General features: G+C 36.0%; 1 protein-coding gene and 1 long non-coding RNA gene across 2 annotated transcripts in view; one reads left to right on the top strand and one right to left on the bottom strand.

The window, feature by feature from the left end:
* Positions 1 to 24,700, bottom strand: part of LOC144576518 (uncharacterized) — an 803,862-nt gene that overhangs the window by 128,451 nt on the left and 650,711 nt on the right. The gene's annotated exons all lie outside the window — the stretch shown is intronic.
* TACR3 (tachykinin receptor 3) overlaps positions 17,103 to 24,700 on the top strand; it is a 114,203-nt gene continuing 106,605 nt past the window's right edge. Inside the window, exon 1 of the mRNA XM_078367883.1 lies at positions 17,103 to 17,946. Within this exon, the coding sequence (XP_078224009.1) occupies positions 17,411 to 17,946 (536 nt within the window). The 5' untranslated portion in view covers positions 17,103 to 17,410. The remainder of the gene's footprint in view (positions 17,947 to 24,700) is intronic.

A 24,700-nucleotide genomic window follows, 5' to 3' on the forward strand; every position in this document is an offset into this window, starting at 1 on the left:
CACTACCTAAATCAATATTCAAATACCAATCTCCTGTACCTTGCTGCACAAGCATGAATTGTTGATATTATATTGTGCACAGCTAATGCTATGTGAAACATCACTGAATTTAGTTTTCTATAAACCATACATAAACTCCAGAATCCATCAGCTTTTCTTTCCAATTACATTGGACAAGGAATTGCTGAGTACTAAAATCTGCATCAAATAGACGTTCAATTAAAATGAATTTTTTTATGCTTTCAATGTAATCTATACATGGAAAGTGGGCTTAGGTAATTGTAAATATTCCAATCTAGTATGTCCAATTAAAACAGGATGAAAAGCAGATATGCACATTCTTTTCCCGAAAGTTTTGGCAAGGGAAGCTTTTTTCCATTTGGATATCACATTTATTTCAATAATATATTCTAGTAAGCATGAGGCAATGACCACAATGTTCATTCATAAATTTCTACTTTGAGCAATACTTTGTTATCTAAAAGTCTTAGTACAGTCAAATTACCACATGCTGCTGTTTCTATTACACAACTTTTTTTTTTTTTTGGACTTTAGGTAATGGGGTACATAAGTAGATCATGCAGGATGGTTGCATAGGTACATACATGGCAAGGTGGTTTGCTGCCTCTATCCGCCCGTCACCTATATCTGGCATTTCTCCCCATGTTATCCCTCCCCAACCTCCCCGTCCCCTGCTGTCCCACCCCTCACCCCCCCCAACAGATCCCAGTGTGTGATGCTCCCCTCCCTGTGTCTAAACTTTTTAACTTTTCCCTAGTGATTTTAGGTATGACAGTACACTGAGCACCAGTGTCCAGCAATGCTATTAAAGTTTCTTCACTACTCCCAGGCCATTTTACCTATACAAATGCAAATGACTTCATGTCAGTTCTTAATGACTCAATTCTGCTAAGAAATAGAGATTAAGTGATCTTTACAATTTCTTCAAAAAGATTTCTGCATACTTTGAGCTAATTTTTTCTCTCCATTCATTTTATTTATTTAGTCATCCAAAGAAACGATTTATGAAGATGAAGCATTTAGTTTCTTCTAAGCTCAGGAAAACAATGGAGTATATAAACCATTTTCTGAAGGGCTAGCTCTATAAATAAACTGCATCAGCCAGCCGTGGTGGCTCGTGCCTGTAATCCCAGCACTTTGAGAGGCAGAGGTGGGTGGATCACAGGGTCAGAAGATAGAGAGCGCCCTGGTCAACATGGTAAAACCTGTCTTTACTAAAAATACAAAAATTAGCTGGGCGTGGTAGTGCACACCTATAGTTCCAGCTACTCAGGAGGCTGAGGCAGAAGAATCGCTTGAACCCAGGAGGCAGAGGTTGCAGTGAGCCGAGATCACATCATTGCACTCCAGCCTAGGCAACAGAGCGAGACGCTGTCCAAAAAATAAATAAAAATAAATCAATAAACAAACAAACTGCATCTTTTTATCACTTTTCTCTCTAAGATTTCAGAAAGACAGTTTTGTTCACGGGCATGCAGATAACATTTTTTAATGGTCAGGTAACAAAATGTAGCAACAAAGAAAAAGCAGTGGTAAAATATTGCAAAGACTAAGATTAGAATTTTTCAATGTTAATAATGATTTAATCAATATTTTTTATCCAAAACTGTTTTAGTTGCTCTCTCCTAACATAGCTAGAAAAAAACAATGTCTATTAGTCTAGTATTTCCAGAGGAATAATTTTAAACCTCTAGATAAAGGATTAATACCTGCTATGTAGAATGCAAGACATTGAGCTTGGATTAAGAGTGCCATGTACCCAAATGTCCATCAACAATAGATTGGATAACGAAATTATGGCACATATACACCATGGAATACTATGCAGGCATAAAAAAATTATGAGTTTGTGTCCTTCGTAGGAACGTGGCTGAATCTGGAAACCATCATTCTCAGCAAACTGACACAAGAACAGAAAACCAAACATCACATGTTCTCAGTCATAGGCAGATGTTGAACAATTAGAACACGTGGACATAGGGAGGGGAGCATCACACACTGTGGTCAGTTGCGGGCCTAGGTGAGGGACATTGGAGAGGGGAGGTTGGGGAGGGATAATGTGGGGAGAAATACCAGATACAGGTGATGGGGGATGAAGGCAGCAAACACCTTGCTATGTATGTACCTATGCAACGATCTTGCATGATCTGCACATGTACCCCAGAATCTAAATAAAAGAAAAAAAAGAGTCTGCCATGTAGAGTGGAAATTGTAGGCATAATTATCCAGGGTAATATAGAGTTAATATATATAAAATGAAACTCCACTTGTCAAACCACCACTGGAACTCAAAAAGATGGTACAAATGAGAGTAAATGTAGTTTTGTGTCACCCCAGCATCATTGTACTCCTGCTAATTGAAGCCAACAGGAGAATATCTGCTAGGGACAGAAAGCAACATACCCACCTTCTCTGTGTCTGGGGAATGGTGGTAGCAGTAGCAGAAAGGAAACAGGCAGTGAAGCATAGCATAAAAATCTTTTATAACAGTTCTCCACCAGTGCAAATATCAGCATATGCACACACATGCATGCATATATAGTTATTACTGTATAAATTATACCCTTGTTCTACTTTACTAATATAGTATATAAATTTTAAGATACGCACCAGTAATACAGAACATGCAGAAAATAATAAAAATAATAAAAGAGTTCCAATATGTTCTTCCACATCCTAGTGACTCCTCTCCAGCATTGCATGGAGTATATGTACCTCATTGGAGACCAGCGTTATAAGGAGGAGAGGCTAAGATTAGACTCACTTTTATTCAATAAGATAAAATAATTCCCAGCTTTTAAATGCTTTATAAATGCAACTATCCATGTAGACTTATAACATTTTATTTTTTCACATTTTCAAATTTTCATACAGTTTTATTTTACATAAACTTAAAACCATTTTCAAAGCCCTAAAAGAATTTCAAATCTAGAGGTTCAACTACTCTTGGAATTTTGTTTTTCCATAGAAAACTTAAACAAAATGAGGCTATGATGGTTTAAAAGTTAATAAAATTCTCTCATATCTCATTACTAAACCAAAGCCAATTTACTCTATAGATTGGAAAACAGATTTTCCTTAAAATAAACCTATAAAATTAAGATTGGAATTTCTGTTGAGAGGAAGATGGAGGAGAAGGGAGAAAGAAGAGAGATTTCCTGCCCTTGATCACATAATTATGTAAACCCTAGACTATATTACCATTAGGTATTTGTCTGTAGTTTACTAGAAATCTTTTGTCTTTTTCTCTTGAGCAGTTTCATCCTATTAGACATCTGAATTTCAGGTTAAAAATGAACCCATGAAAGGAAATACACTTATAGGTGTTTTCTTTAAAATGTGGGACATAAGGACTCATTTCCTCACAATCAGTGGTGATATTTAAAATACCTAACTAATATGGTAATATAAATTGAAATATAAATAATTTAAAATATATTTTGTTTAATTTCCATTTTATTAACATTTTAGAAATTGTTCATGTTTTTGTTTGTTTCATCCTGTGTATTTTACCCTGTGTGATGATTCAACATAGAAAAACCACATTAGTCTCTTCCAGTGAATTCCCAATTAAATTGAGGCCAGAGAGCATGGTGATTAAGACTATGACCCTTGTTGTTGAAATATCGAAATTTTAATCCTGCCTCTGACAATAAAGGTTCATATTACTTCTCTGTTACTCAGTTTAATCATTCATAAAAAAGATATTAATAATAATAATGCACAACCATTTCTAATATGATGTCATTATAAATGTTCCTGAAAGACTTCCGTCCCAGAAAACAAATCCCATTTTGAACAATGGGGAATGTGGGGAAAAACAGGATTAAAGACACCTCTTATTGATGGAACGTATCTCAAAGTAATAAAAGCTGTTTATGACAAACCAACAGCCAATATCATACTGAATAGGCAAAAACGGGATGCATTCCCTTTGAAATCCAGCACTAGACAAGGATGCCTTCTTTCACCACTCCTATTCAATATAGTACTGGAAGTTCTAGCCAGAGCAATCAGGCAAGAAAAAGAAATAAAGGGTATTCAAATAGGAAAGGAGGAAGCCAAATTGTCTCTATTTGCAGACGACATGATAGTATACCTAGAAGACCCCATCGCCTCAGCCCAAAAACTCCTGAAACTGATAAGCAACTTCAGCAAAGTCTCAGGATATAAAATCAATGTGCAAAAATCACAAGCATTCCTATAGACCAATACCAGACTTAAAGAGAGCCAAATCAAGAACAAACTGCCATTCACAATTGCTACAAAAAGAATAATATATCTAGGAATACAACTAACAAGGAACGTAAGGGACCTCTTCAAGGAGAACTACAAACCACTGTTCAACGAAATAAGAGAGGACCCAAACAGATGGAGAAACATTCCATGTTCATGGTTAGGAAGAATCAATATCATGAAAATGGCTATACTGCCCAAAGTAATTTACAGAATCAACGCTATCCTCATCAAGCTACCATTGACTTTCTTCACAGAACTGGAAAAAACCACCATGAACTTCATATGGAACCAAAAGAGAGCCCACATAGCCAAGTCAATTCTAAGCAAAAAGAACACAGCAGGAGGCATCACACTACCGGACTTCAAACTATACTACAAGGCTACAGTAATCAAAACAGCATGGTACTGGTAACAAAACAGAGATACAGACCAATGGAACAGAACAGAGGCATCAGAGGCAACACAACAGATCTACAACCATTCAATCTTTGATAAATTTGACAAAAACAAGCAATGGGGAAAGGATTCCATGTTTAATAAATGGTGTTGGGAAAACTGGCTAGCCATGTGGAAAAAGTAGAAACTGGACCCCTTCCTGACACCTTACACTAAAATTAACTCCAGATAAATTAAAGACTTAAACATAACACCTGGCACCATAAAAATCCTAGAAGAAAATCTAGGCAAAACCATTCAGGACATAGGAGTAGGCAAGGACTTCATGACCAAAACACCAAAAGCATTGGCAACAAAAGCCAAAATAGACAAATGGGACCTAATGAAACTCCACGGCTTCTGCATGGCAAAAGAAACAGTCACTAGAGTGAATCGGCAACCAACAGAATGGGAAAAAAGTTTTGCAGTTTGCCCATCTGACAAAGGGCTGATATCCAGAATTTACAAAGAACTCAAACAGATTTACAGGAAAAAAACAAGCTCATTCAAAAATGGGGAAAGGATATGAACAGACACTTTACAAAAGAAGACATACATGAGGCCAACAAACATATGAAAAAATGCTCATCATCATTGGTCATTAGAGAAATGCAAATCAAAACCACATTGAGATACCGTCTCATGCCAGTTAGAATGGTGATCATTAAAAAATGCTGGAGAGGATGAGGAGAAATAGGAACACTTTTACACTGTTGGTGGGAGTGTAAATTAGTTTAACCATTGTGGAAGACAGTGTGGCGATTCCTCAACGCCTTAGAAATAGAAATTCCATTTGACCCAGCAATCCTATTACTGGGTATATATCCAAAGGACTATAAATTGTTCTACTATAAGGACACATGCACACGAATATTCATTGCAGCACTGTTTACAATAGCAAAGACCTGGAACCAACCCAAATGCCCATCGACGATAAACTGGACTGCGAAAATGTGGCACATATACACCATGGAATATTATGCAGCAATCAAAAATGATGAGTTTGTGTCATTTGTAGGGACATGGATGAATCTGGAGAACATCATTCTCAGCAAACTGACACAAGAACAGAAAATAAAATACCACATATTCTCACTCATAGGCGGGTGATGACAAATGAGAACACATGGACACAGGTAAGGGAGTACTACACACTGGGGTCTATTAGGAAGAATAGGGGAGGGACAGCGGGAGGGAGGAGCTGGGAAGGGATAGCCTAGGGAGAAATGCCAAATGTGGGTGAAGGGGAGGAAGGCAGCAAAACACCCTGCCATGTGTGTACCTATGCAACTATCTTGCATGTTCTGCACATGTACCCCAAAGCCGAAAGTGCAATAAAAATAAAATAAAATAAAATAAACTTCATTTATCTTAACAAAAAGACACCTCTCAAAATTCATGCAACTTAGTGATAACACTAATTAATCATAACAATAATTATGATTAGTACTTGGGGAGATGTTTAGCAAGATTAGAGACACCTCAGCAGATAATAAAATTCACCAACTTCCTAATAAAAAAGTCATCATTCCTTAATTTGCCAATCACAGGTGCACTAGCACCTACACATGCTTAGTATCAGATGTTATCCTTTTAGTTGTTGGGACCCTGAGATGCTCCAGAGGTTCCCAGGGAAGAGGATGGGACTTCAAATGAAAAAAAGAGAGAATATATTCACATTTCAATGAACTGGAAAATGTATCAATACTATAAATACTAGTGCAGCCTCTTCAACACACCTCCTGACTATCAGCTGTGTAGGCCTCCCAACGTGTTGGGATTACAGGCATGAGCCACTTAGCCTAGCCTAAATTGTATCTCTTTTCCATGTAACATAATTTTACTCTTCTAGAGCTTATGCAGTGATCATAATATTTAAAGGAAAAAATATGCCTACCATTAATAAGGCATATATGTAAGTAAAGAAATCAGTACCTTCAGTGTACACCAATTTTTAATTCCTCTTTCAAATGATAGCAAATTAATATGTTGCACAGAAAGTATATACAAATCATAGAATCCTACAATTTTAGGGATTAACTTGATTCAATTAGCATCTACGGAGTTCTTATTTCAAGGAATAAAAACAAACGGAGTAATTCAGCCATTCCCCAACCTTCCTCTACATAAAACAGCAGTTCTTATGTTTGGTGTTATGTATTTTAATGAGTTTTGAAAAATTATTTTTCTCTCAATTACATCACCTATACCTATTGAAACAGTATGGAAAATCCTATTGTTTGCATATAATCAACAGATATCTTTCCTACCATCCTGGAGTTCCTTGAATGGAACTGTATATTATTTAAGCAAAAACAAAAAACCCTAAAGTTACTGGAATTATCTTCATTTTTAGCAAATTTGTATAAATATGTTTATTTCTTTGAAAAATTATTTCCAAATTATTTTGAGGATAAAAATGCAGATGTGACAAAATAATTATCAACTTCATTCCATGATTCTACATCATAGACCTATTTAATTTTCTTAAATTTCAGCGAATATACTTGAGAAACAAAAAAGAAAAGAAAACAGCTGAGAGATGGAAAGAAAAGGAAGACAGAAGGGAGATAATTTACGTCATACAGATAAAACCTCTTCCCGTTTCCCTTCTCGTTGACTTAGCATATGTCCTAGAGAGGAGGACAAGATTGGAGACAAGAGTCTCAACTGGTCATTCTAAACTCTCATAGTGTAAAAGATTTTCATAAATATGATTCTAGTGTTTTAAATGCACATTTTTATACAAGCTGAACTCAAAATACAATATAACCTTTTTCTGAGTTGAGTTTGCAGAAGCAGCAATACATTCCAAAATTTAAGACCAGCTATTTCATTCTTTAGGAAATATGCTGTGTGTACAAACGACATTTTACAGTGGATATACAGGACTTTCAAGGGAAACTTTCATGACATGACATGCTCTTACACAAAGGCTATACAAAATACTCCCCATGTAATCTGTGACTATGTTGTGTGTGTGTGTTTAGAACAATGTGGTATGAATGTCAATCAATCACCTTGGAATCAGCAGTGGCTCATACCTAGCTCTAGCTCATGGTCTCAATCTTTAAATCATAGCTTCTCCAGTCCTCCTTGTGTTGGCTGGGTTTTAATTCCAAAGAAATTATCTGAAGTTTGCTTGCTTGTTTGCTTGTTCGAGTATTTTTTTATTGTCTTCTAGGAAACATTCATCAGTGCTATAAGACCTAAGTCCTTGCATATTTGAAGATGTCTTTCTGTTATCTTTATATTTGAACATGAGTTTAATCAATGGATAAAAATTACTTGGAACACATTACTTCCCTAAGAAGTTTGAAGAATTTCTCAACTGTCTTCCAATGGGTAATGTTGTTTCACAAAATTCCAAGGCCAGATTGACTTACTAAACTTAAGAGTAATTTGATGTTTTTTAAACCGTTACATACAAAATTATTTCCTTATCCAAAGATCTACTAACATCATTTGAATATATATTGACTTTATTCTTTTGAGTAAATTTTGATTGTGATGACTAATGATTAATCTTTCTGAATGTAGATTTCGTTTTTCTTTTATAGGAACAGTTTCTTTTCATTACTATATCACCATTGAGCTGGGGAGTAGGGGATAGGACCATGGTATTTTAATATATTAAAATTCCATTAAAGCTCTCTTTTTAAGATTCAGCTACTTTTCCTTAATTAAGTATTGCTCTCATTGCTGTAAGCATTTTGTTAGTTTCCAGAATTCTGAAAGCTGATTCTGATCATTTTTGTCAGTTTATTGCTTTTGTGAAGAGACAGAGTTTTGGAATCCATTGCTTCATTTTTGGTGACATGACACTCATATTTTCGTGTACTTTTTTTCATTCCATTTATTTGATTCTTTTCAGAAACTCTATAACTGTATTGGATCACTTATTCTCTGGTGATACTTTCCTTTACAATCTTGTTAAATTATTTTATTTTTACTTACTAAGTTTTGTTTGATTCCTTTCAAACCTACCCTTCATGTTTTTCTTTTTCATGTAATAGAAATCTTTTTATTTCTGCATCTAATATGATTTCATTTTTATAACATTTTTTATTCTTTGGGTTTCATTTAATTGACTACTTTCTTAAATTTCTTAATTTTCATTTATTAACTTTATTGGCATTTCAAAGTACTTATTATTTATCTGACATTTCTTTATCATGTCTCTTTTTTCTTTTGTATAAAACCTTTACATAGGCTTTAGTAATTTTTTAATTAATTTTGTTTATCTTTGAATACATGTGTGGATGGAAGTTGTTCTTTCTGAGCCAACTCTTTGCCAAAACAAAAGCCTAAGTTTTGGTCTTGATGATGGGAGGTTGGGTATAGTTCTGCTGTTCTGTTACCAGTGAACACTTTCTGATTAATGTCTACTATGGTGTATGAGCTTTTCATGCCTTATCATGAAGCTCCCGCCTTTTAATTTTTATGTAATAATTTGTCTCTCAAATTTCTTTGGCTCTCTAAACCACCAACTGCAAAACTGACAACTGATTTTACTGTACTATAAATCATTACAGAACCTATTCTGGTGAAATGGCTTAAATTCCAATGTCTTCATTTAATTTTACTTCTCTAAGCCACCTTTCATTGTTACATAGGACTCACAAATATTCACACAATCCTTTGGAGCAATCATATAATTAGAGTCTTAGTGCTATGGTTTGAGTTTGTCCCTAACAAAATTCAAGTTGAAATTTGATTCCAAATGGAGTGATATTTGTAGATGGGAGCTAGTGGGAAGTGTTTGGGTGAAAGAGGTGGGTGTCTTATGAATAGCTTGGTAGTAAGTTGGTTCTTGCTGTCTGAAACTGGATTACTTCTCAGAGGACTGTTCCTGCCAAGAGTGATTATTCTAAAGCCAGGGCTTTAGTCCCTAGGACTTCGAATGTTTCCACTTCCCCTTTGACCTTCTTTGCCATGTTATGACACAGCACAAACTTGCCAGAAACCAGGGCTATGCTCTTGAAGTTTTCAGCCTGTAGAATTGTGAGATAAATAAATCTCTTTTCTTTATAAATTAGTCCAAGGTATTCTGGTAGGGCAACATGAAATAGACTAAGACACTTAGCAGACAGTGATTGATTTGACTCCTTTGAGTATCCCATTTATTAGAAAAACTATGAACTCTACCAATTTATTCCCTCTCGGCAGCCATCCCCTTGGCATTAAGTATAACATTTAATACTTTAAAAATACATTTTAATTAGATGAACCAGTGCTGCTCTGTTTATTGTAATTTGGAGTTGAAATTATCCACATGTTCCACTGAAGTTTTCTGTTGTATTTCTACACATTTTTGTTTTGTGTTTACTTTTTTCTTTCGGACAGTTGAGCAGAGTGATGACATATTTAAACCCTCAGTTGTAACTAGACAATGTTCATGCTATATTATTTGATAAACATGGTTTGTTTGCTTGTTTTCTTATAAAAATGGTATGAAAATATGACTAATATTCTAGACTCTGGTACCATATTTTGGATACAACTATGCCTTCACTATTTCCTAGCTATTATGTGTGACTTCAGATAACTTATTTAATCTCCTTATGCATGATTTTTTAATCCAAAAATGAGAAAACTAATAATTGCAGAGGACACTTAGGACATATAAATAAGTTAATTAATGTAAGGAACATGCTTAGAAGCCTAGAACATACAAGGTGCTTTATGAATGTTAACTATTATTTCAATAAAATCATTTTCTATTCTTAGGGATTAAACTAATGTAGAAATTATATACGCAGTTCCCATTTAGTAAATATTTCATACAAAAGATATATGGTTCAACACAAATATTACAATGTTACTGAGGATGAAATGGAGCCTAAGAGGAGGTAGGGCCAGTAAACTAAAAAGAGCAAAAGTTTCCAGTCAAACCTTAATCAATCAGTTTCCAAAGCTTGTGCGCTTCACTGTTTCCCAGGAACAGTCAAAAATAAATAATAAAAGATGAGATGTTTATTGGCTGATAGGCTTCCTCAAAGCTACAACTTACTAAACTGTAGAACACTAATTTGATAATTAGTATGTAACATCTGATTTTGTTAAAATATGTTTTGATATTTTGGAGCTATTACAGTAATATCATTATTATGTCATCAGATTCATTTAGCTAGTCAGTCCATTAGAAAACAATACCAAAGCCTTGCTGAAAGTAGATCTTCAGGGGTGATTTTTTTGTTCAGTAGGGCGCATATTCTCAAAAAGGATATTTCTTTCAAGTAACTGTTCAGACTCAAAAATCACTTTCCATTTGTCCCCTTCTTTCTCAACATCAAGGAGTTTCTAAGTCAGATCATTTTTCTTTTTATAATTTATATTTTTTAGTATTTCATTTTAAAATATTTAAACAATATAAATGTAGAAATAAAGAAATGTGTGCAGATAAAAAAATCAGTCATGAACACAATGCTAACACTGATACAGATAAATGAAGTTAAGTATCTTTAACTTATATTTTCTGTCTGTGAACATGAGAGTAATTTATTTGTTATACAATTGAGGCCAGGGTGTGACCTCCACAGACCCAGAGGACAGATCGTCAAGCCACAGATGATAATTCTAAGGCCCTGAAATTTAATAAACTTTTCCTAATGGGTTGCAAACTTGCTTTAGACCAGCAATCCCTTAATTCCTTTCATTGTTTCCCTTTTGGAATAGGAATGTCTACTTTGTGTCTGTTCCATCATTCTATTTTGAAAAAAAGATAACTTGTTTCCTAGTTACAGAGGCCTGTGCATAAAGAGAAATTTTGCCCAAAAGTGGACTATAACCAAAGTTTCATGCATACCTCATTTAGGTGATGAGACAGGGGAATTTTTTGAGTGGATATTTAAATAAAATTTTGGACCTTTAGTTTGTGGTGGAGAATGGATTAAGACTTTTGAGAATGTTGGATGAAGTGCATATACTTTGCACATGGGAAATACATGAATTTTGAGGAGCCAGAGGGTAGACAGTTGTGGGAAGAATTGTGTTCCCCCTCCCCAAAAACTATGTTCTAATACTAGCCACTCAGTACCTGTGAATGTCACCGTATTTGAAAACAGGATTTTGAAGAAGAAATCAAGTTGAATTTAGGTTTGGAGTTGGCCCTAATCACATGACTTATGAAAAGAAGAAATGTACACACTGAGAAACATAGGAATGATAATATGAAGAACACAGGGAAAATAACACATAATAACAGAGGTAGAGATTGGAGTGATGCATCTATAAACTAGGGAACACCAGAGTTTGCCAAAAGCCAGGAGAAGGGAATAGAAGCTATTCTCCCTCAGAGACTCCAGAAGGACTAACCTTCCCATGACTAGATTTCAGAGTTCTAGTCTCACAAATGGTGAAAAACAAATTTCTATTGTTTTAAACCACTTGGTTTGTGGTACTTTGTTACGATAGATCTGTGAAAGTAATGCAAATGCCAAATTATACTGCTACAGAAGGGTCAAGAAAGTTAAGGAAGGGAAGTGACTATTTGGTTTAGCATGCAGGTAATTGGTAGGAGAGTACATTGACCGAAGAGTATAATATTTAACACTTAAAAATTACATTTTGAGTAAAGCAGGGAAAATATCGAGTTTAGATATGTCATTAAAGCAGCTCACCTAGGAATGAAGAAGAGATAAAAGTGTAATTATAAGTGGATGTGGTCAAGAAAGGCTATTTTTAATGTAGATTCTTAGATGTGTTTCATTACTAAAAAGGGGAGGAAGAATGAGATGTTGAAGAGAGGGGGAAAGATGAATGATTGAAAGAACACGTCGTACAGATCAAAGAATGGGTTTTAGGATGGGGAAAACCACTGTAATTTACATAATAACAAACAATGAAAAGCCAGGTAAAATCCACAGAAATGTCAAAATTCTTGGCTGACAGTTTTTAATTTTGCAGATCAATTGGAGACAGTAACATTTGCTGAGTATGAGAAGGAAGGTATATAAGAAAGAGATTTGAAGACTTGATGAGAATTTTGGAAATAGGAAATGATTTCAACTCCACATGGAGAGAGTGTCTGCTGAAGTACAAGAATTTTTAAGGAGGACCTGTCAGCATAATTGAGTGGAGGTGCCTTGATTGATTGTCAGCAATGCTCAGTAGCTGATTGCAGGACTTCAAAACTCACAGAGTGGAACAGACTGAATAAAATTGCAAAACTATGCTAACGAAATAACAAAGGAAAGAAGTATAATGCAAGCATAAAAGGGCTAGGCTACGATGATCGGAAATTGGTAGGGAAGAAAAAAATATCTCAACATGGTAGGAAACAATGAATATACTAACACTAAACGTGTGAGAGAACTGTCAAGTAGAAGATTGTTGTCAGAGACAGAAATCTGGAATTTTGACAAGCTCTTCTTCCCAAAAATAACTCCTCCACTAGCCAGCAACACAACCTCAAATTTTACCTTATTACATTTATTTTCGGGAGGCCTGTTATAATAAAAATTCAAGTATGAAGTATACCACACTAAGTCTTAAGAGAGAAAAAAAATCAACAGAAGAAAAGTATCCATTTTCTTTATAATTTTTAGCATATAATTGGGGATATTGCCAGTAGGTATTCCAAGCAAAATATTTCTAAATGGAAAGGAAAAACCATTTAGAAGAAATATATTTTTCTAAATATTATAGTTCATAAGAAAATAGACAAACTTCTTGGTCATTAGGAATAAATAGTAAGCAATAGTTAGCCTTAAGAATAAATAGTAACAGTAAGGATACAAATAATCATAATTTATACTATGTAGTCAAACCAATTTAGTTTGCTGTTATCTAAAAACAGTTAACACCTTCTCTCAAGATGTCTAGTGTGCTTGACATATATGTCCTCATACATTTGCATATGTGCATGCTCATACACACTTCCAAGTTTTAAATACCAGAATCTAGGATCCTACCCTATGCATCATTTTCTCATGTTCTACCATTTCTTTTGCCCTCTCTGTTCCTTCCCTCAGTACTCCAAGGCTAAGATTTTTGGAGATATTATAGTAAGAGAAAAAGCATAAGGAAGAATTAGGAAATCAACTGAATAGGCTCAGATAAGAACAGGATCCAGAATTTGGGGCTATAACAAGCAGATATTCCACCAAATTGTCTTTGTCAGAAAATCTCATCTTCAAGTATGAACTCCTAAACCTTCTCATTCTTTAAGGCATACGCTTTTGCTAAGTTTTTCTTTTTGAAATTTCATTTCATCCTCACGCAAAAATTATTCTTAATTGGATACTGGGGATGACCATGCTTTTACTTTTTATTTATTTAAAATATTTTCAAATTTTTATTTTTATTAACAAACAATTTTACATATTCATGGGGTACATATTTTGATATGTACAATGTATAGTGATTGGATAAGGGTAATTAGCATGTCCATCATCTCAAACATTTATAGAAGTTGGCAGAATCCAGAATCCAGTGGGCACCACATTGCCTTACACAGTTTAACACTCCCATTTTTCTCTGTACCTTCCTATTTCTATTTCTGTACTCACTTTAATGTTAAAAAAAATACTGCTAGACTCTAGGCTTCATGAGAATAGAATTCATATATAACTGCTTCATTGCTACACTCCCAGCACCTGGCATAGCACCTGGAAAGAAGTATACAAATACATATCTAAGAAATGATAGACAATGAATTATCACTGATCCCTCTTGGAAGCAAGGGACACTCTCAGTAGGTAAGGTAGATTGAGAAGGAAAGCCATGCCCTGAATCCCTCCCTTCCTCTGAAAAGAATAAACTTTTAAACTTCTCTCATTACCTCTATTTCTAAGTCCATTATTATCCTTACTTTTCTTGACATATTCCCTCTGCTTTTGTATAAGCCCAATGAAGACAAAACTGAAAAAATTAAAATATTCTTTGTAAGTATTATAAGAAAAGGAACAATAAAATAACTGTATTTCTACACAATGAAGTGATTTTCAACTTTAAAAATTTGATCAAAACATGCTTAATTACCAAACCACCACATAACCTATTTTATAATCTTGAGGAAGCAGGTGTGTCATATAAAGATGTATTTTTAATGTCTTTTTAATTGCATTGGGAAAGGAAGAGGCTTTATTTGTAACTCAAGTAATTTCTAGATGGTGAATTAGAAGAAAGAAGTAATCTTTCAAAAGAAAATGGTTAAACCATTGGATTTCTAAGCAGAAAATGTGAATCTTTATTGACTTTGCCAATGATTTATCACATAATTTCACAGGCCTCTCAGAAGAAAAGAAAAATAATATTTGATAATTATCATGTTCAGCATGCATTTATTTTGAAGTAGTGTTGTATCAAGACTGTGTTAATAACTATCAGGTTTCTTAAAATTATTTTTATGCACTAGCCATTTAGTCATAATAACTGTAAGAAGGAAAACACTATTCATCATTAGGCACCTTAAGTCCATTTGCCCCATAATCACAGCAGGTTCTTTGAAGAATACATTTTAAACTGGAAAATAAAGAATGCGGAAAAGCCAGGCACAGTGGCTCATGCCTGTAATCTCAACATTTTTGGAGGTTCAGCCCTTTGGGAGGCTGAGCTGAGAGGATCGCTTGAGGCTAGGAGTTGGAGACAGGCTGGGCAACATAGCAAGACAGTATGGCAACAAAAACATTTTGTTTAATTAGCTGGGTGTGGTGGCACTGGTGGCACATACCTGTAGTCCTAGCTACTTAGGAAGCTGAGGAGGGGAAGGATCACTTGAGCAAAGAGTCGAAGGCTGCAGTGAACTATGATTGCACCACTGTATTCCAGCTTGGGTGACAGAACAAAAAGTTTTCTAGAAAGAAAGAAAAAAACAGAATGTGTACAAATCACAAATTGCCTTCTTTTGATAAAACTTGTTGATCAGATCCATTTCACCTAAACATGTTTAGATGTAATACACAATGATAACTAGAGGGAAGGGTGTTTCCTCCTGCCTGGTGTTGATAAGGGAAGTCTGTAGAAATTATCCTGTAATTATACTGTAAATTTAATTCCTTTTAAAAAAATCTTTTTTTTTTTTTTTTTTGAGACGGAGTTTTGCTCTTGTTACCCAGGCTGGAGTGCAATGGCGCGATCTCGGCTCACCGCAACCTCCGCCTCCTGGGTTCAGGCAATTCTCCTGCCTCAGCCTCCTGAGTAGCTGGGATTACAGGCACGCGCCACCATGCCCAGCTAATTTGTTGTATTTTTAGTAGAGACGGGGTTTCACCATGTTGACCAGGATGGTCTCGATCTCTTGACCTCGTGATCCACCCGCCTCGGCCTCCCAAAGTGCTGGGATTACAGGCTTGAGCCACCGTGCCCGGACTTAAAAAATCATTTTTAAGTGACGAAACAGAGGTTCAAACAGTTCAAGTCTAACCAGTAGGTAGTTAAATATACGCTTAAATCTAAATTTATTCATATGCCCCCAGGATGCTAATAAAGGAGTTTCAGCTCTATAAATTTCCTGAGATTGGTCTAAGCACAGGTTATGTCCTTTCAGCATGTACTCTACAGAGCGCTTTAGCTCACTACTCTCAGGAAAGTTTAGAAATCAGGTCCTGCCCGTCTTCCCGGGAAACCCAAGTATTTGTTCATATACCGTGTTCTCATCAGTGTGTCCTCGTGGTCAAGCCCTGAAAACTAAGGCACCGTATGTCCAGAGCCCTGTAACCAAGAGCGTGTATTTACGGTGCATATTGGATATGTGCAACCCAGGGAAGTGTAGAGATCTGTTCAAGAAAATATACTCCTTGGGATTTGCGATTTACCCTCTGTGTGCCATGACATTCTAACCTGAGCAGAATCCTCCAGGAGAAACCACAGTCTCCATCTGCTGCTGCTAATGAGGTCAGAGGGACTCATTTCTAGTGATAGAAATACAGAAAGAGGGAAAACGGGTGGATGTGTCCTCGTCTAAGACGAGAAAACATGAACACCAGAGCAGAAAGTTGAATGAAATTCAAAACCCAGGGACACCTAAAAACGTTTGCGTTTGCGGCTGACTGTGCCCACGACCTGCAGCAGTCTACACTCATGCACACTCTCCGAAAAATCAACTAGGATCTTGCCCTTGCCTTGTGAGTGAATGGTTTAAATTGAGCAAGAAATAACAGCCCCCAATACATGTTTGAGAACAGTGACGTCAGCAAAATATCTTAAAGTTAAAAGAAGGCAAAACAATATTAGAAAATGTTAATTACAGCTGAGGGAGTGCAGCGCTCCCTTGCGCAGATCAGCCCGCCAAGCTCCAGCTGCTTGGTGACGAGTAGCGAATTAATGAAATGCGAAAGTCGGGATGGAGAGAGGGAGTGCAATCACAGCCAGCGAAGGGGATGGTCAGCTCCGCGGCCCCCGCAACGTCACCGAAGCGTGGGACTCCGTGAGAGTATAAAGCTCGCCTGCAGCGCAGGGTGTTCAGTTCTTCAGCCTGTGCCGGGCAGCTGGGGCTCTCGCTGTGGTGGGAGGAGACAACCCTGAATCTTTCGAGGGTCTCGTTCTTCCTGCCCTCCAGAGCGGCAAGCTCCTCTGAGAAAGTGCGGCTCCTGCTCCTTATCACCTGCTGCATCCCATAACCAGCAGGGATTGCAGTACCTTATCTTTCCACTTCCAGGAGTGTCTGAAGACCCGGCACCAAAGTGACCAGGAGGCAGAGAACTTCAGAGGAGTCTGTTTGGCTGCCCGTGGGTGAGTGAGTGGGAAGGTCCGGGACTGCAGACCGGTGGCGATGACCACTCTCCCAGCAGCAGAAACCTGGACAGACGGCGGTGGAGACGTGGGTGCGGACGCCGGGAACCTGACTGCCTCGCTAGCTGCCGGGGCGGCCAGGGGTGGAGATGAGCCTGGGTGGCTGCAACTGCTGGTCCAAGCTGGCAACCTCTCCTCCTCCAACTCCTTGCTGGCTTCTCCCGCGCCCCCCCAGCCCCGGGCCAACCTCACCAACCAGTTCGTGCAGCCGTCCTGGCGCATCGCGCTCTGGTCCCTGGCGTATGGTGTGGTGGTGGCAGTGGCCGTTTTTGGAAATCTCATCGTCATCTGGATCATCCTGGCCCACAAGCGCATGAGGACTGTCACCAACTACTTCCTTGTGAACCTGGCTTTCTCCGACGCCTCCATGGCCGCCTTCAACACGTTGGTCAATTTCATCTACGCGCTTCATAGCGAGTGGTACTTCGGTGCCAACTACTGCCGCTTCCAGAACTTCTTTCCTATCACAGCTGTGTTCGCCAGCATCTACTCCATGACAGCCATTGCGGTGGACAGGTGAGGAGAGGACAGGGAGGGAGGAAAGAGGGAGAAGGGAAAGAAAAGATCTGGGGGTTGGGATAAGATTACAAAGGCAATGGTGACATAACGGGGTATACGAAAGTAAATTAAGAATGTTTGCTGAAAGGAGGACACTAACCCTTTTGTAGCCCTCCAGTGGCTGAACAAGTTTCTGCTTCCTTGGCCTTCAATAGTCAAGCCTTAAATCACTGAGCCTTATTAAGGATATCTATCTAGAGGGACTGAAGAAGGCTAATGAGGGACATGTGAAACTGACATTCCGAGTAGGACAAACTTACCTAGAAACGTTTAAGTACTAGCAAACTTTCCCAAATGACTTTTCAACAAAATTTGTCATCTGTAAAGTGCATTTTTTGGCCTTCCATCTGTCTGTCACTATTCTGGCAGAGAAGTGGTAAATGAGTCTCCCTCCACCCTTCCCTCTTCAGCCTTCCCTATTCCCTAGACTTGCCCCAAGGCCAACATTGGTTTGGCCTCCCAGTCACGGAGGAACTAGCAAAGGCCACACACAGTCTCCAAAAGACTACTGTAAACTAGCATTTTCCACCACATCTCAGATTGGATTTAATTTTCAGTAATCTGCAGAGGCTAGGGACTGAGTAAACCGTGTGTCTGGAAGTGTGTAACCAAATTTTTTAAAACTTTGTGTGCATTTGCCTTCTCATGTTGAACATTACAAAGTACAGATGTTTGTGGAAATACAATGGTGAATCCCTATCTGTTCTTGAAAGCTGGCTGCAATTTAATTCAACATTATGGTGAAAATGAACCACAACAGTTGATTTCAGTCTCAGCTTTGTGAGGCAGTTGCATGGGGGATACATGAGGGTGACGTCACTTTATCTGGAAGTCTCTAAGTTCTTATTCATGAAAAAATCATTTTAGACATTAACAAACCCATCTAAAATGAAATGGGGATAAATACTAATTCTCATGATATTTCAGCTGTCATTATGATTTAAAAGATAAGAAAAAAACAGGTTATTTCCATAAGTTCATCCTCTGTGTTTACTATTTTGAAATACTGAGCACTGAGGTATTAGTAACATATATCTCTAGAGAATATTTTCATGTGCTAGGCCCAAAGGGTTAAATAGGAGGAGAGGTTACTAGCCACTAACTAGAATAAATAAACACAAAATGACACTTTTTAAAAAGTCTCTAAATTTGTCATCTTCCCTTTGTCCTTTATCTCTGATTATCCATGCATATGCACCCCTTCATTTCTACTATGTATAGGAGTGCAAATGATGAAAAAATTAGACTCCAGTTGGGGAACAAGTGAAATTGCCTCCAATCTTACTACACCAAGATAGAAGTAAGTGTTCTTTTTGCTTGAGCAGCTTCCTTGTGTGTTTTGCTGCCTTTTTTCATTTCTTATAGTATATGTTTTTTGATGTTTTGATTAAGGCAAGAGGTATTAGCATATAATGTTATAAATCCTTACAATCTTCTTGAAAGGTTAATGATGCAATATGAACTTTGAAGAAAATTTTAGTGTGTGTGAAATCTCTATTTCAGTTATAAAGGAGGGAAAAAGGTCATTCTTTTCTCTTTTCATTTCTTCCTGTCAACATTGATGGGATTGTCTTGGAGTTATTTTAAATAATCATTTAGTGCCATCTTATTACAGTCACTGGTTTGAATTAATGAATACTATTAATCTTTACTATTTCTTTATGGAAAACATTAATCATTAATACTATTTAAAAATTTCGAGTATACAATATGCTATAAAATCTGAAGCATACTCATTTTCATTTCCTTATGTGCTTTGTTCTTCGAACCACTCAAATTTGATTACTTTTCCCAACACTATCCAAAGAGCGTCACTGAGAAATCCAGGGAACATTTCAGTCCTTGACTTCTTTGACCTATGAACAATAGTCCTCACAGGTGGCTACTGCCTGGAAGTCTCACCTCTTGGCTTCCAGGTTTTCTGATATCCTTCCTCCTCTGCCTCTCTTTCATGGCTATATTTCTGAATCTCTGTCAGTACATAATGATTAAATGCAAAAGTTCCTTATGCTAAATTCTGGGACTGTTTTTCTTCTTATTTCCTGTCTCATCCAGAACAATGACTTTATCACTTTGATTAGAGAGCTCTCATCTTTTTTTGTCTAATTGGTTTTCTTCTGGATTATAGACACATAAGGATCCATACAATGAGCAGACAACTATACATGAATAAAAAAATAAGATTGGAGAAAAACACATAAATATAAAACAAGACCAAGTTGTTATATACATGAAGCCATGCCAAAGTAAACATGTAAAGTAGACATTCTGGTCAAAGAGTCTTAATTTCTTATAAAAGTTAAACTTCAAATATGTCTATGAGTTTCTTGATAATCACACAAAAAAGGAAATAAAATTAGTAATATGGTTTATACTATCTGTTAAGACAGTACAGACACACTCCTTAAGTGCTAAATAATTTCTGATACTTAAGTTTCAAGGAATTATTTGTATGAGTAAAATGAAGAAAATATCTTCAAGCACACGGTCAGAAATGCAAACGCAGGTTTCCTATGGATTTTTATTTAGCATTTCACCGAGTGGGCCAAAGAGATGGTACCAAAACAGAACTCAGTAAACGACACTTTCAGGTACCAAACAGGTATCTGAGCAAAGTTTTCAGATGACCTGGTTTGATACAGAGGTAAAACTGCAAGAAAGGATAAAGCATATTTTCTATTGAATTATCTTTTTTATCTCACTTGAACTTTACAGATAGCTTGAGAAGCAGATAACTCAATGTTGCAATATATGGAAAAGCTCTTGGAATCAATTTTATCCCAGTCCCCCGTCACTGATCCTGATTCATCTTCTTTCCCAGTCTTCTACTTAAACGTATTTTTTTTTATTCATTATAAGAGCCACACATTCACAGTAAAAAAAAAATGTATATTAGAAAGTTAAATTTAACTTTTACCCATAGTTATCCCAGCCCCCCAAATATTGCCAACATGTGACCCTCCCATCCACATTACAATGCTCCCCAGGTTTTTTATTTTATATATACTTTCTCTCTCTATGCACTCATGTGTAGTACATTATACAAAGAGAAGGAGAGAAAGAGAGAGAGAGAGAGAGAGAGAGAGAGAGAGAGAGAGAGAGAGATTTTCTCTAATTATTAAAACATAACATTATTATATCATTTAAATTAACATGCTGTTATTAAACATTTATTTGACAAATTTACATGATTTAGAGAGTTGTTTTATTCTATAAAATTTAGTTTAATTTTTTAATATGTAATACATGTATTTGGCTTAAAAACTCAAAGAAGCAAATAATTCACAAAGGTAAAATTCCATTGGTAACTCTTCTTTGATGTGTGGTCATGTATACTCAATTACCTCCTTTTTTTTTTTTTTTTTTTTTTTTTTGCCAATCAGTTTGAGCTTATGAGGTTGCTCAGGTTAGCCTTGAACTGATGGCCTCACCTTCGCGAGCGCCATGACCTCTGGCGGGAGCCACTTTGGACCCCTCAATTACCCCCTTAACATTATTACTTGGATGTCTGAAAGGCCCTTTGAATTCCGCAAAACTCATCACCTTACCTTCAGATATTTTCCTCTGTCAGTGTTTCAATAAATAGTGCAAGCATCCATCCAATTGTTCAAACAGCTCACAAATCTATTACATTTTTTCTGCCTTTACCCCCGCTTCCCTAGTCCAAGTCACCCTCATATATTTTTTGGTCTATAAAATAGCCTAATTATCTCCCCATATCCAGGCTTAACCTACCCTAATGTATTCATATTGCAACACAGAAACATGCTTTCAAAACATACATGAGAAAATATTTTACACAACACTATTTAAAATCCTACAATGTTTCTATTGCACTTATGAGAAGAATAATAATTTAATCCAGTACAATTTCATTAGATAATTCAACTGGCCTAATCTCTGTTTCAACCACTCAGATCCTCTTTCAAGTTCATAAATGTGTAATATTATCGTTTTGCCAAAAAGTCTTTGAATCCACAGTTTTACTTCTCAAATTCTTTTCTTCCAATTCCTCATTAGTTAAATGTACTCCTCTTTTAGATAACAGTTAAAATTTCACTTTTACAGAGACACCTTTCATATAAATCCTCCCAATATAAATTAGCTGTTTCCTTATAGATTCTCATAGCACATGCCAGTCATAGCATTTTCATATTTATATTTATTTATGAAATATAAATTTTATGTTTCTGTTTAAGAATATTTGATTGATAATTTTCTCTAAAAGATTTGTATGTAGCATAACAGCAGGCTTAATGTTCTTAGTCCCATTTGTATTCTTGTGCCTGTCATACTGGTTGAACATAGTATGAACACACTCTGAATTAATGAATAAATGAATTATAAAAGTAAATAAATGAATGAAAAGGCAACAAAATACCATTTTTATGTTTTAAAAATGATAGAGATTGGTAAGAATGCAATGAAAAGCACATTTTAACACATATTTTTATGAAATTATAATTTTTATAGTTTAAAACTAGCAATTACTATTTTATACAGTTTATCTTAACATTTGGATATAAATTGGTAAAAATCTCATAGGTGGGAAATTGTCAATGCATACATCCTTCAAGTCATTTATTCTATTCAAGTAGAATTTAATTTTTAAGAAATAATAATAGATCTTAATAAAAACTCATATTTAAAGATATTTTTCAAACCAAAATGCAGAAAGTTAAAAACAACTAAAATTTCCAAGAAAACGATCTAACACATTATAGAACATCCAAAAATGAAATTTTATGTAGAAATAAAAAATTATTAGTTTGAATAGAACCTCAATTTACCCAAGTCTCTGGGCCCCTGTGTATAAATATGGTAACATTAACATGAATATTTAAATTTGTTCATTCATAACTTTTACTTATAAACCATTTTTTGCTATAGTGTCCAAATTATTTCAGAGTCCCTACTGAGGATAGTCAGGGAAAGGATAGTGTTAAGAGTTTATCAGCAGTATTCTTTAGCCCTATATATGGTTTGGTTCTGTTTCCCCACCCAAATCTCATTTTGAATTGTAATCCCTATAATCCCCATGTGTCAAGGGAGGAACCAGGTATGAGGTGATTGGATTTTGGGGCTGCTTTCTCCCATGCGGTTCTCATGATAAAGAGTGAGTTCTCATGGGATCTGATGGTTTATAAAATATTTCCTCTGCTCTTGCTCATTCTGTCTCACCTGCCACTATGTAAGAAGTGCCTGTTTCCTTTTCTGCCATTATTGTAAGTTTCCTGAGGCCTCCCCAGCCATGCAGAACTGTGAGTCAACTAAAACTTCTTTACAAATTATTCAGTCTCGGGTAGCATCTCTATAGCAGTGTGAAAACAAAGTAATACAGCACTTCTACAGCAATGTCAACACTTCCATAAAGAGTATGACCATTTCACTGGAGTACGAAGCCATCTCCTTTTCCACATTGCCATTTTTGACACATTGCATCCAAATCTGCAAGATTCATGAGTTTCAAACTTTGCCCTCAGCATGACATTTTTGTGGATCCTATTTTTATTCCAAGTAGAATTTGGAAGAATGTCTCATCCCTACGTTTTGCTTAATGTATTACCAGTTTCTTAATACCCAGAGTTCCTCCATCTTCTACTTGCAGTTCTCTCTCCATAGGGTTCAGTTCTAGATCATATGTCCAGCATGAGAAATTGTGCATACCCTTTCTTCCCTATGCCTCATCACTCTGAAAATCATTTTTATTGAGACTCTTCATTAATATATTAAATAAATGCTGTAGAATAGACAACTGGGGTTTTCAGCTCCACCACTTTGTTAGACATGGTCAGATTCTTAATCTCATTCTCAGCTCAGCAGGATTTTTAACACATAAGAAATTTTTAGTCCATGTATTTAATGGTCCAATATAATTTTATATGTGCCATAAGATAGATATAGATTGAATTTTCTCTAAAGGTTGAGACTTTGGGTAATTTTATTTTCTTTTATATTTTTCTTTTTAATCATCCACAACGAAATGCTGGCTTTTTACACAAAACAAAATAACTTCAAATAATTATTAATTAAAGTTCTGGAGATGAATGGTGGTGTGATTGTACAGTAGTGTTGTACTTATTGCCATTGAACTGTACACTTAAAACAATTAAAATGGTAAGCTTTATGTTATATATATTTTACCACAATAAACTTTAAAAACAATATTAATTAATTTAAATAAACACTTTAAAAATATTATAACTCAGATACATGCAAAACAATCTGCACTCCAAAGGAGAACACATTAATTAAACTTTGTTTAAATACGTCTGAGGTATATGTTTTACAGCAACATTTAAAAATCACATTTGATATCTGACATAAATTGTAATGGCAGTTCTGGCAAGAGAGTCCTGGTAACATCACAATACTTTGTAAGCATAATATTTTTATGGCAACATTTTAAAAACACATTTTATGTCTGACATAAATTATAAAGACAGTTCTGGCAAGAGAAAACTGGTAACATCATGATATTTTGTGAGCAGTAAAATAATTTTCCCCAGAATTGTATAAGGAGATATCACCTGTTTGGAGTGATAGAAGCCTGCCTGAAGTTACAAGGATAAATTAGCACAGTGTTTGTAGTGTTTAGTGTGCTATGTCACACAGGTTTTTAATATTTACTTACGTTTGCTATTTTGAGCTTATATCATCATCTATAGGATGTTTTTCCTTCATACCTGCCTAGGTATCAAGACTAGTTAAA

The sequence above is a fragment of the Callithrix jacchus genome, chromosome 3, assembly GCF_049354715.1.
Source record: "Callithrix jacchus isolate 240 chromosome 3, calJac240_pri, whole genome shotgun sequence".
Classification (NCBI taxonomy): domain Eukaryota; kingdom Metazoa; phylum Chordata; class Mammalia; order Primates; family Cebidae; genus Callithrix; species Callithrix jacchus.